At 51.8% G+C, this 13,242-nt stretch overlaps 1 protein-coding gene across 1 annotated transcript; it reads left to right on the forward strand.

The window, feature by feature from the left end:
- Positions 1 to 2,678: 2,678 nt before the first annotated feature.
- NAGK (N-acetylglucosamine kinase) lies at positions 2,679 to 11,953 on the forward strand. Its single transcript, XM_069583638.1, has 10 exons — positions 2,679 to 3,117; positions 5,127 to 5,211; positions 5,366 to 5,464; positions 6,223 to 6,364; positions 7,133 to 7,243; positions 7,934 to 8,046; positions 9,257 to 9,344; positions 10,336 to 10,433; positions 10,946 to 11,024; positions 11,623 to 11,953. Exons 1-10 carry the CDS (start codon positions 3,089 to 3,091, stop codon positions 11,811 to 11,813), a joined length of 1,035 nt encoding a protein of 344 aa, XP_069439739.1. The 5' UTR covers positions 2,679 to 3,088; the 3' UTR covers positions 11,814 to 11,953.
- Positions 11,954 to 13,242: the final 1,289 nt, after the last annotated feature.

The raw sequence follows: 13,242 nt of genomic DNA on the forward strand, positions 1-13,242 counted from the left end.
GGCATCACCGACTCGATGGACATGAGTTTGGGTAAACTGCGGGAGTTGGTGATGGACAGGGAGGCCTGGCGTGCTGCAATTCATGGGGTCACAAAGAGTTGGACACGACTGAGTGACTGAACTGAACTGAGTGTTAAAGAGTCTTTCTGCCAACACAGGAGACGTAAGAGATGTGGGTTCGATCCCTGGGTCGGGAAGATTCCATGGAGGAGGGCATGGCAACCCACTCCAGTATTCTTGTCTGGAGAATCCCATGGACAGAGGAGTCTGGTGGGCTACAGTTCATCAGGTTGCAAAGAGTTGGAAGCAACTTAACATTCATGATTGAATTGATTGAAGCAACATTCATGCACACACAGTAGAAATGTGAGTCACATATGTAATTTTTAAAATTTCTAGTACCTATATTAAAAAAAGATAAAACAGACTGGCAAAATTTATTTTAATAACAAATCATTTTAATTCACTATCTCAAAATAATATCAGTATGTCACTTGTGTAAAAATTACAGGAGATACTTTTATATTCTGTCTTGGTACTAAATCTTGGCTGTCCCGTATTTTACGCTCACTGTGCATCTCATTTGGACTAGCCACATTTCAAGTGCTTAATAGTCACATGCGGCTACTTTGTTGGACAGCAGACCCTAGTTAGCAATGCCAATAAAAATTAGTTAAGATCTATGTAGTACGTTATGATTTCCACAACCCTTTTGATATATAAATCCCGTGTAAGTCTGAGTAGGTTGCTGTTTAACATCTCCATTTCACAGAGGAAAAGCATAAGCAATTCTGTGTACTTTGCTCAAGGTCATCCACTAGCAAATGGTGAACTCAATTCTTACATTCAAACCTTTCTTGTGCTTCCTTTTCTAACAAGAAATACAAAGGGAAACTTTAACATTATAATATACATAGATCTGAAGGCTCTAGATCCAAGGCATGAAAAGGAACAGTTCTTTCAAAATCTATCTACACTTTCCTCTTCAAAAATCCTGCCAGTTTAATCTCACCGGAATATTTTACTTCCATTATTCTAAAAATGTGTGCTTTGAATAAACACTTTCCAGGTCTGAAGTACTATGGATGTAAGTGATACAGGTGGGCTTAAAAAAATCCTACCCATCTCTGATATGCTCTATGATATAGGACTCTACTTTTAATTACTCTTAGGGGTTAAACTGAAGTGTTTCAGAGTCCCATCTAGGTAAGAAATGAAAAGACTCCTCTTTTCCAGTTTAAAAAGCACATATGCCCCAAATGTTCAAAGCATAAACAGATCCAGTTGGCTGTCAGGGGAAGAGGCGCCTAGTGCTCAGCAGGCATATCCGGGAGATGGGGGTGGAGAATTGGGGCAGGCTAGCCTGAGAATTGGAGAAGGCAATGGCACCCCACTCCAGTACTCTTGCCTGGAAAATCCCATGGACGGAGGAGCCTGGTGGGCTGCAGTCCATGCGGTCGCTAACAGTGGGACACCACTGAGAGACTTCACTTTCACTTTTCACTTTCATGCATTGGCGAAGGAAATGGCAACCCACTCCAGTGTTCTTGCCTGGAGAATCCCAGGGATGAGGGAGCCTGGTGGGCTGCTGTCTATGGGGTCGCACAGAGTCGGACACGACTGAAGCAACTTAGCAGCAGAAGCAGCAGCTTGAGAATTGCCCTGCAAAGCTCCTCTCCCTAGACTGATGTTCCTGAAGAGATGCCAGTGGCAGCTGACTGCCTTCCTAGCCCAAGCTGCTGCCCAGAACCGCCTGGAGGTTCCCACGGAGGTGCGCAGGTGCTCCGGCTTGACTCCCAGACCTGACTGGTATTGTCCCCGTCCGACCTCCCTTTCTCTGTCTCCACCCCTATAAAGAGAGAGAGCTCAGTGGTGGCTGGAAGGTAACAAAAGGCTTCTAAAAACCTGTCAACAACAAAAAAACAATCAGTCGATCTAAGAAAGAAATGGAAAATTTTATTCGAGCCAAATTTGACGATTATAACTCAAGAAGAGCATCTCAGAAAGCTCTAAGAATTGTTTCACCTGTTAGAAGTCGAAGCACAATAATACAAATTTTTTGTAAGACAGCTGTACATTAAATGACATATTATTGACAGTTTACGGAATCCAGATCTAAGTGACATGTGACCCCCCTATCAAGAATAAGTGTTATCTTTAAGGAGTCGTCTTACTGATGCCAGAATTTTGCTCTTCATGGTTAAGCAGGTATTTCTGCCGAAGGGGAGGTTCACGGAGGCTAGGTCCCTGCCTAACGCAGATACACAACGCACAACAGGTGGGGGAGAGGAGGCCAAAGGGCAGATAAAACTACCAAATCTGCTAGTTTGCCTGGCAGACTACAGCCTCCAAGTAGCCTCCACAAAGAACCCAACTTTCTCTGTAAGACAGCAAACGCTGAACGCTCCCTTCTCGGCTTACAAGGACAACCTGGAAGGCTTTCTCGGTCTCCAGGCAGCTTCTAGTTACTCTTGGTTACGAATATTCACACAAGTGAAGTGTAAAGTCTGCGTGGGTACTCATGGGCGCATGGTGTGACTCTGCCATCGTTGGGCATGTGTTGAGTTGACCAGTGCGATAATTCTTTAAGACTTCCAGGGATCCGCGACCCCACACCGCGAAGGTGCTCTGCCGACCGGCGTCAAGATCAGTTTCACCTCCAGTCTACGTGGCTCCCAAGCTTTGCGCATGCGCGAGGCGGAGCTGCCACCACCTTCCGGGCAGCGAGGGGCGAGCGAGGCGGGGACGGGTCTGGGTTGGGGCTGGGGGTGGGGTCTGGCCTGAATACCCTTTTCGGGCTCTTGCACTTGGGATCCCGTATCCGTCTCCAGAAGCAGAGCCCAGGAGGTGGGGACGGAAGCTGCAGCCGCCGCCGCTGACTGCACTGTCCCGCCGGGTGCACCAGCGGGACCTGCCGCTCCGGGGCTGAGGGCGGGCCGCGGCGCCACGCCCCGCGCACGCGCGCCGGGAGTCAGCTGGCCCGCAGCGGCGTTCACGTGACGCGGAGTGGTGCCCTGCGGACTGGAGGGAGCGAATCGCAGCCGGGAGGGAAGCGAACGGCGGGCTCCGCGGTGGCGGTAGCAGCAGCATGGTTACGCTGTACGGGGGCGTAGAGGGGTGAGTGCGGTCCGGAGCGGGGAGGCCGGGAGGGGCGTCCTGGGCCACTCTGGCACGAGGAGAGGGGGCGAAAGGAAGGCCGTAGCCGGGCCGGCAGGCTGGTGACCTCCCGCCTCAGTGAGGCTTCGGTCCATGCCTCACCTGGGCTTTGGGGCTTTGGGGCCTTGCGGAGAAGGAGTGTGTGCAGGCGCAGCGGTGCCCTTGGGTGCGCGGTCAAGTACTTTGCAGGCACTGTTTGCCACGGCCACACGCCGGGGTGGGTCCTTTGTGTTTTGTGAGGAAACACGCCCCTTTCTCGCACGAAAGACCCACTCCACCGGAGTTCCGCTGGAGCAGCTCTCTTTTTTTTCCATTCCTGCTCCCGAGAGTTTTGCAGAGCAGGTGTCAGGTGTGAAGTTGTTGGAGTGGGGGTGGGGAGCGGGAGTGTGGTGGAATCCGGAACAGTGAGCTTTGCCAGAAGGTATCTGGTATCTAAGGGTCATCACAGGTGGCGCAGTGGTGAAGAATCCACTTGCTGCTGCAGGAGACGCATTGGATCCCTGAGTTGGGAAGATTCCCTGGAGGAGAAAATGGCAGTCCACTCTAGTATTCTTGCTTGGAGAATCCCATGGACAGAGGAGCCTGGTGGGCTACAGTCCATAGGGTTGCAAAGAGACGGACTGCGCTCGGGGACTAAAGCTGGGGCGGTCGGAGTGCTAGCCTGTACTGATGTCTGAAACCCTCCATTCTTTTCTTTTTTTTTTTTTTTTAATCCTCCCCGTTCTTACTGTCACTTAAGGCTCCTCACACTAGATCCAGCCCTCTTGTTCTTGCATATTTCCTGCTGGGAAGCTTGTCTGCCAGACTTTTGTAATAACTTTTCTCCTTGGTATCACCATGGGTAAGACTTTTGCCCTGTCTGGGCTTCAGTTACCACATGTGTGAAGTGAGAAGAGCAATGAACAGAATGATCGCCAAAATCCCCTGCCAGTGACAAGTTCTACGAATCTGGGTGTGTCAGATCAGAGCAGAGAGTGGCTGTTGTCTGAGCTAGAGCATTTTTTAATCTGAGCTTGAACTGCTTCTATAGCAGTCACATCTCACTGCAGACACATGGACCCCAGAGTCTTCTCTTTCACATGCGTGGTTATGATCAATCTCTCCTGCCCTGTGTCTATTGCAGTTTTTTAAACTAAGTACAGAAGTTTGTGTTCATCCTGGTCTTATTAATATGTAACGTATTAAACCTTTTTTCCAGTTTGCTAAGTTCTTTGGGGACAATGTGCCACCTCATGCATTAACTACCCCTTGAAACTTGGTGTTATCTTTGAGTTTGATCAGCAGGTCTTCAGTGTCCTCTTCTGATAGTCTGAAAAAGTACTGATCAATAAAGAAACATACATCACACCACCACAGACCTCCCTCCAAACTACCATGTCCCAGCATTTGACCATTTAGTTGCTTAAGCAGGTATTAACTCTCTTTCCCATCTGTCAGTGTCTCTCACAAGGGTGACTTAAAGACCTTGGCAGCTGAAGCTGCTAAAGGCAACCTTTAGCTATTGTGAGAGAAGTAGAGAGACTTGCCGTTCCTTTTATCTACCTGTGCCAAGTTGAGGGTAGATAAATGATCCAGAGTTTGACCCCGTGGAACTTGTAGTCTAGTGAGAGGCAAACAGGAAAACAGCTTAACCCACTAATACAGAGGAGCCCGGGGTGGGTGGGGTGGGGAGCACTGACACGGCTGAGCTAATGGAGCTGTGGTGGCTGGCCACACATCAGGGGTTTCAAGGCAAAGGGTCTTGGAGGATATGTAGGATGCCCCGGAGGGAAGCTGAATGGGAACTGCATTTCGGAAGTCCAAGAGCATAGCAGTCACTCAGCCACAGAGGGAGGTTTGGGAGTGGTAACTGGGTTTGCTGAAACTATCTCCCTTACACTGGGCTCTGCCTGTGACAAGGACTGCACAGGTTTAGCTGTTAACTGCAGGTTTTTCTGAGTTAAGACTGAGTGCCCCCTTGTGTTCTCTAGGGGAGGCACACGATCCAAGGTCCTTTTACTCTCAGAGGATGGGCAGATCCTGGCAGAAGCAGATGGACTCAGCACAAACCACTGGGTAAAGGCCACACTGAGGGGACCAGTGGGCTGGATTGTGGTTTTATTCTCTGTAACTCCTGTTAAGGTGGTGGCTGGGGGCTCACTTAGCAGCCTTTGGGGCAACACAGGTCACGCCTGCCTTTGTAACGCCTCCTTCCCTTGATTGGGGCCAGCTGATCGGGACAGACAAGTGCGTGGAGAGGATCAACGAGATGGTGAACAGGGCCAAACGGAAAGCAGGGGTGGATCCTCTGGTTCCTCTCCGAAGCTTGGTGAGTCTGGGTAGCGCTTGGGAATTAGGTCACAGCGACGCTGAGACAGTGAGTGAACTTGAGGAGTCTGGTGACTGCAGAGGGAAAAACACGTACATTCTTGTGGCTGCATTGTCACCTACAAGCCACAGGATTGGAAGAGCACAGGGCTTTGGAAAGCCTTGAGGCCTTGGTTTGAACCCCAGCTTTGTCACTTAACATCTGGGTGACCCTCAGCACGTTACTTATCTTCTCTAAGCCTCCAGTTTCCTCATTTGGGAAATGCAAATAACAGTAGCTACCTCAGTTGCTGGGAAAGTAAAATGACATGATACATCCCAAAGTGGTTCGCACAGAGCCTAATGCATGAGCGCTGATTAAATGTTAGCTAATATTCCTGGCTCAGAGCTTACTTTCAGGTCACTGTAGCTCTGGCTTGTCCCTGGACGTGTTCGTGAGATGTCCTGCAGGCTTGGCCAAATGCCACACATTCCAAACCAAGCTCCTCTCTTCTCCGCTTGGTCCTCTGCCTGGTTTTTCTAAGGGTGCTGTTGTCCTTCCCAGCTCCAAACCTGGCGGTGTTGAATCCCTTGGCTTGTCCATGCTCAGTCCCGGTTCTTGCAGCCTCAGCCTTCTGAGGAAGGAGGAAGGAGAACTGGGCTGCGTGAACAGGGAAGGCCCAGCTGTAGCAAGCAGGGGCAGTCATCAGGAGGGGAGGGGGCTGAGAAAGGAGCTGGGTCTGGGCCTATGCTTGCTCGCTCACCTCCCGCGTGGCCTAGGGCCTATCCCTGAGCGGTGGGGATCAGGAGGACGCGGTGAGGATGCTGAAGGAGGAGCTGAGGGACCGATTTCCCTACGTGAGTGAAAGCTACTTAATCACCACCGATGCCGCCGGCTCCATCGCCACAGCTACGCCGGATGGTGAGGAGGTGGAGGGAGGGGTGAGGTTGAAAACTGGTTTTCTTGGGGAAGCCCCTTTAGCTGGCAGAACTTGACTTGCAAATGTCTGGGGAGCAGCCTCCACCATGGCCCCCACTCCTTTCATTAGCAGAAGCTTGCTAGAGCAAGGACTGGGCAGAGGAGGGAGGGCAGGAAGGGTATCTTCATAGGAAGTGAGACAGGAGTCAAACACAGGAGTCCACTGCAGAGGAGGAATGGGCCATGCAGTGATGAAGCTGGCTGGGGACAGCAGCCAGTGCTGAAAAGACTGGGAGGCACTCTGTTGGGAATGTAAAAGCTATGGGATCATGAGATGGCCTGTTTTGCCAGCTGTACCATCTTGGAGAAGTTACAGAACTCTCTGAATTTCAATTTCCTCATCTAGAAAATGGGGATAATTGTATTCTTAAGGTGGTTTAGGGCCTTGAATGGGTAGCACTGTGTGAACAGGGTCTCACACAACCCCTGGCACATGGCAGGGACTCAGTAAAGCAGGTAGTCACTTGAAGGCTGGCTGGGCATGGAGACACAGACTTGGATTCCTCTTTGGAGAAGGGCTCTATGTGACTGGAGTTCTTTTGAGACCTAGGCCCACCATCTTCAGGCAGGAAACTAGCTGGGCTGGGTTTTCTCCCCAAAGTTGGGTGGTGATCCCTTTGCTTGGGCTGGTTTCTGTCTGTCCTTTCGTCAGTCGGAAGCTCTGAGCTCTGTGCAGAGTCAGCCACACTGAGCCTCCTGTGCCCTTTCCAGGTGGGATTGTGCTCATCTCTGGGACAGGCTCCAACTGCAGGCTCATCAACCCCGATGGCTCTGAAAGCGGCTGTGGCGGCTGGGGCCACATGATGGGAGATGAGGGCTCAGGTGAGCTCCCGCCGACTGGGCCTGTCCAGGGTCCTGGACCTTCCCTCCCTACCACTCCCCATCTTCCTCTCCCCTCAGCCTGAAGACCCCTGGGGACTCTTGGGGGAACAGCGCCTGAATCTGAGCACAGGGTAATGACGAAGATCGTAGAGATACAAATGCTGGGTTAGTGGCAGGCCCTGCTCTTCAGCAGTAACTTGCACCCTGGACTCAGATCCATGCCTCAGCATAACAGCTGTTGCTTACCTACGTTGACCTTTGGAGTTCTTTGGAGGGAACTGACACGATGAAGGTTAAGGCCGTGGAAGTCACGAGATGCATGCTAGTCTGCTAGCGGGAAAGGGGTATGGGAACTCCTTCCACCGTCACCTCTTTATAGGTAGCAGGTGAACGTGTTCATGAAGGCCGTTAGGGTCTAGTTCCTGGCAGTGACGACAGTGGTTTGAGGGGCAGCTGGCTGACCGGTCTTTATTTGGGGATGGGAGCGGAAGTGACACAGCTTAACCTGTTCTGTCTCCCCCACCCCAGCTTTCCCTTCTATGGATCAGATACAGTTTAATTAGAGGACCCCAGGCTGGGAATCGGGGCACCTAATTCTCTGTAATACCCAACCCTGTCTAGGTCTGACTGACCTTCCCTGTGAACTTGGGGAGACTGCCCTGTCTTCTTAGTCCTCTCTGCTCTCTGCAGCCTATTGGATTGCACACCAAGCAGTGAAAATAGTGTTTGATTCCATCGACAACCTAGAGGCGGCTCCTCATGACATTGGCTATGTCAAACAAGCCATGTTCAACTATTTCCAGGTACTTGCACCCAGTAAACATGCCCGTGTGGATAGGACAGTGGGAGACGGAGCAGGAGTGGGTTCGGGAGAGGGACTGGGTGGGCCAGGGGAAGTCGGGGTGAACTGTGGGTCAGAGCTGGAGGATGGAGAAGTCGTCAGTGGGGACAGGATTCAGAATGAGGTGGGTGCTGCTTTCCCCGAGGGTGTCAGGCATGAGGAGTGGGGCCAAGCTAGACTTCATCCTTGGGCAGCTAGACTCTGTGGGGAGGTGAAGGCAGATGCCATTTTAGGCTGCAAGGAGAGGTGCAGGGTGAGATTGGGAGCCAGCGCACACAGACCCGGGGCAGCAGATTCAGTCTGATCAGGTCCACTGGACCGTGAGCCACCTCTGGCCTGTGTGGTCAGGGAGGAGAGCCTGTTAAAGAGGTGGGCAGGAAGAGTTCTTGGGAAGGTACAGCCTCCCACCCAGGGCGGCAGGATTGACTGCCCTTGTCTGGGCTGTGCTCGTTTGCAGTGGGTTAGGAAGCAGCTGCCTTTAGCTGCACTAGAGGTGGAGGTGGGGAGAGGAGAAGGGAAATCAGTTTATTTGCTAGACATCTCTCTGGCTGAGGGCCCTATGAGCAAGCAGGGGTCTCACCTGACCCAGCAGATTGGTTCTGAACTCCACTAATATGTCTGCTCCTCCCTCCCTCATCCTTTAGTCATTAAGTCGTTACAAAGATTAACTGACCGAGGGCGTGTAACATGCTTAACATGCTCAAATTTTAGTGCCCCCCCCTTCCGTTTTAGTAATGTTGTCCAGGGAGTCCCTCATTCTTTGGGACCTTCAAAGGCGTCACAGGTGTGTAAGTTTGTTGTGATAGAAGATGGACCTGTGGTGAAATACATGTGGGGAAAAGAAATCAGTTTCTTTTTGATCTGCCCTGTGCCATTTAAGGGAGAGGTGTGGTGAGCAGTAGTCGTCAGCACCTGAAGAACTACAGAGCACTCTTTGGTGAGACCAGGCTGCTCTGCGTCGTGTTCAGGCGACCCCTAAAGAGAGTAGAGGCCGTGCTGGGGAAGACAGAACTTTTCTCAAACGACGCAGCTCCAATCCTACTCTCTCAAGCTTAAGCAGATATTACTCCAGCTCTTCTAACAGGAGAGACAGCAGGAAGGCCACCTGGGCGGGCCAGCTGGGAATTTCCCTTTGCCTCTGCTGACTGTCTTGTGCCCTCTCTGTCTCCCAGGTGCCAGATCGGCTAGGAATCCTCACCCACCTGTACAGGGACTTTGATAAATGCAGGTTTGCTGGGTTTTGCCGGAAAGTTGCAGAAGGTACTGGAGATGGGGCAGGGTTTTATCTGATTTTGTTCTGCAAAGACTTCCCTATTTGGAGGATGGAGTAGGATTCAGATGGGGATTGGAAGTCCGTGTGCCTTTGACCAAGTGACCTTATTTTCTGCCGCCATGGGCCTTGGCTCTGGTAGGCCACAGGGTGGAAGCAGAAGGACGCTCAGGTTGTGTGGACAGTTGTTCTATGTTGCCTGTTTCTCTTCCTGACAGCTGTCAGGGCTTGTGCAGGCTGGATGTCTGTATCTGAGACATTCATGAAGCAGTTATCCTTTGGGAAAATCTATAACTTTGTTTTTTAACCAGTGATACCCAGAGTACTAGGGGAGCACACAGAGGTTAGGCATATTTGCTTGGTTATCAGGGGAAGTTAAGCGAGGTCTCATGTGTCTGCACATTGCTTTTTCTCCCCTGTACGGTCCACACTGCCTTCATTTCCTCGAGGCTGATTCCTGCAGCCTCAGGGCATTGTAGGGCCCCCTTAGATCCTGCTGGCCTGAGGCCCTTTCAGAGCAGAGCCAGGAAGGGGCTGGGCTGACCAACAGCAGACTGTTGGAGGTGGGTGGGGGGCCCCGAGAGCAGTAGCAGCTGGCTGTTCAAGTTCTGGCTTCCCAGAGCTGAGAAACCCGCAGGGACAGATTGAATGACTCGGTGAAGTTAAGAGCACAGACCAGGCACCAGTGTTTTGCCCGGGGCGGGGGCGGGGGGGGGTACCCTTTCTTGAGTGCCTGGAGTGAGCCACCTCTGTGCAGGACACTCTTCTAGGGTGGAAGTCCCTGGACGGGGCAGGGGCAGTGAGGACGAGAGGCCCGCCTGAGGCTGGCTTACCACCGGTCAGCAGGCGAGCCCCGACTCCTGACTGAGCCTCTGCTAGCCATCGGCTCTCCCCCAGTGGCTGCCCTGCCGCGGAGAAGGTGGGTGAACAAGGTGGCAGCCCCCTCGATGCTCACCCACTGCCTTTCTTCTTCCCACCCAGGTGCTCAGCAGGGAGACCCCCTTTCCCGTTACATCTTCAGGAAGGCTGGGGAGATGCTGGGCAGACATGTGGTGGCAGTGTTGCCTGAGATTGACCCGGTGAGTTAAGGGGGGAATCGGAGGTTGGGAAGCTGCTGACCCGGATCTGGCTCTTTCCTGTTAGGATGAGGTTGTCCCATCAAACTCTGTGTAAACTGGATACAACTCTAAAGTAATGTAGGGTATGCGGAAAATTCTGTGGGAAGTCTGTAACCAAACAATGGTTTGGCTTGGTGCCTGCCCTTCAAGGCTGGTCCCGTGGTGTGTGTATATGTAACAGATTGGCCGACTGTGGGGTCTGTGCTGTTGTGACTAGTTCAGTCCTGCTTCTGTCCCTTCCCCTCCCTTCTTTCCTTGCTCTCTGTTGCTCCTCAACCCATTATTCCTTTCCCTTCTTTCCCTTGCCTTTATGAGTTTGTTTTCCTCCCTTTTTTCCTTTTCCTCCAGTCCACCTTCTGGCTCTCAGCTAGAGGGAGAGTGTCTAGGGTAGGTTGGGTTGGTTCTAAAAAACTGCCCCCTCTGGCACTGGTGAGGCTTGGTCGCCCCCAGTTTCTATTTCTGCTTTCCGCCAGGTCTTGTTCCAGGGAGAGATGGGCCTTCCCATCCTGTGTGTGGGCTCTGTGTGGAAGAGCTGGGAGCTGCTGAAGGAAGGTGAGCATAGGCTGGGGGGCCCTGTGGGGATGAGCAAGGGCGAGGGATGGGGCAGGAAAGTGGGTGGCCTGGGCAAACTGCCTGCCTTGGGGAGGACTTGAGACCTGGGCCCTGAAGCCTGGGCAGGCTACTGATGTCTCAGGCCAAGACCCTCAGCCTTCACTCTTCCAGGGAGCCTTTTTTCACTGTCCCATCCAGCTTCCTCGAACTCTTTTAGGACTTAGTAAATAAGCCCCGCCTTTTAAAAACTAAAGACAGATCTAACTTGAAGTCGGAGCTTCTGACCAGCATGTCGTGACAGCCCAGTCATTATAACCCTACCTCGAAGGGCAGAGGGTGGCTTGTGTTAGGTGGCTGTGTGGTTTTCATGACACTGCAGTAGCTCTGGGACCCGATGGAACCCCCAGGTGGCAGGGCGGCCGTGGGCTCCAGTCTCCCACAGCCATCCCTGGGCCTCCGCTGCCTGCTGCGCCATCTGTGAGGGGTTTGGCACATGGGTCCCCGCAGGAGGCCTCTGAGCCTGGCTCTTTTCTTTGCCTCCCTCTGCCCCACCTTTTTCCTGGTCTCTTAGCTCTGTCTTCTGCATTCCTTCCTCCAGGTTTCCTTTTGGCGCTGACCCAAGGCAGAGAGATCCAGGCTCAGAACTCCTTCTCAGGCTTCACCCTGTTGAAGCTTGAACATTCCTCCGCCCTGGGCGCAGCCAGCCTTGGGGCCAGGCACGTTGGGCACCTCCTCCCCATGGACTACAGCGCCAATGCCATTGCTTTCTACTCCTATACCTTCTCCTAGGGCACCAGCCCCGGCTCTACCCTCTCTAAGCCCAGTGGACATCGGGTGCTGGAAGGCAGGAGGCTTTTTCTCCTTTTCCTTTTTTTTGTAAAGAGAGAAACACATATAGAAGAAAATAAATGCACTTTAACCACTCCCCAGCTGGACTGTTACCAAGCACATTTGCTGTGTACATCCTCAGCTTACTTGCCAGCAGGTATCCCAGAGGGCTCTGAAATGGTTTTAGCTTGGGGTTTAAAGCCCCATGCTCAGGTACTTGACCTGTGGTCTGCAGTCTCACCACACAGTTAGATAATCCATCTGTGTGCTGCCCCCACCCCTCATGCGAGATACTCATATGCCACGTGGCTGCCAGTTAACCTGTGATCTCAATTTTCTCCTGTCAAACTGGGTAAAAATCCTTGCCTGACCATGTTTAGTGGAACAAAGTGTTCTTCATGGGGAACATCACCAGGAATAACCTTAGACATATCATACCTCTCTTGATAGTTCCAGTAGGATTTAGGGGATAGCAGACAGTTCTAATCTGGAAGAATTGTTACCTCACTGGATTTTGGATTTAGAATCTGAAACTATTAGTGAAGAATTTAAATAAGACATATTTATGCTTTTCAGGGAACAGCTATCACTTCATACCATTGTCAGGGCTCTACTCTTCCAGCTGAACAGTGGTCTTGGAGCACAGTGAGGAGCACAGGCTGATTGACTTTAGTGCCAACCTGGTGGCTCAGACGGTAAAGCGTCTGCCTGCAATGTGGGAGACCCAGGTTCGATCCCTGGGTTGGGAAGATGCCCTGGAGAAGGAAATGGCAACCCATTCCAGTACTCTTGCCTGGAAAATTCCATGGACTGAGGAGCCTGGTAGGCTACAGTCCATGGGGTCACAAAGAGTTGGAAACGACTGAGCAACTTCACTTTCACTTTTCACTTTCATGTTCAGTTCAGTTCAGTCACTCAGTCATGTCCGACTCTTTGTGACCCCATGAACCGCAGAACGCCAGGCCTCCCTGTCCATCGCCAACTCCCGGAGTCCAGCCAAACCCATGTCCATTGAGTCGGTGATGCCATCCAACCATCTCATCCTCTGTCATCCCCTTCTCCTCCTGCTCTCAATCTTTCCCAGCATCAGGGTCTTTTCAAATGAGTCAGCTCTTCACATCAGGTGGCTAAACTATTGGAGTTTCAGCTTCAACCTCAGTCCTTCCAATGAACACCCAGGACTGATCTCCTTTAGGATGGACTGGTTGGATCTCCTTGCAGTCCAAGGGACTCTCAAGAGTCTTCTCCAACACCACAGTTCAAAAGCATCAATTCTTCGGCATTCAGCTTTCTTTATAGTCCAACTCTCACATCCATACAAGAACTGGAAAAACCATAACCTTGACTAGACGGACCTTTGTTGACAAAGTAATGTCTCTGATTTTTAATA

The sequence above is a fragment of the Ovis canadensis genome, chromosome 3, assembly GCF_042477335.2.
Source record: "Ovis canadensis isolate MfBH-ARS-UI-01 breed Bighorn chromosome 3, ARS-UI_OviCan_v2, whole genome shotgun sequence".
Classification (NCBI taxonomy): domain Eukaryota; kingdom Metazoa; phylum Chordata; class Mammalia; order Artiodactyla; family Bovidae; genus Ovis; species Ovis canadensis.

What these genes read in the sequence shown, in the direction of transcription:
- NAGK (XM_069583638.1), top strand. Translation starts at nt 3,089, where the DNA reads ATGGTTACGCTGTACGGGGGCGTAGAGGG. An exon ending in CGCCACAGCTACGCCGGATG is followed by an intron (nt 6,365 to 7,132) that starts GTGAGGAGGTGG and finishes TGCCCTTTCCAG; the next exon opens with GTGGGATTGTGCTCATCTCT. An exon ending in TTGCCGGAAAGTTGCAGAAG is followed by an intron (nt 9,345 to 10,335) that starts GTACTGGAGATG and finishes CTTCCCACCCAG; the next exon opens with GTGCTCAGCAGGGAGACCCC.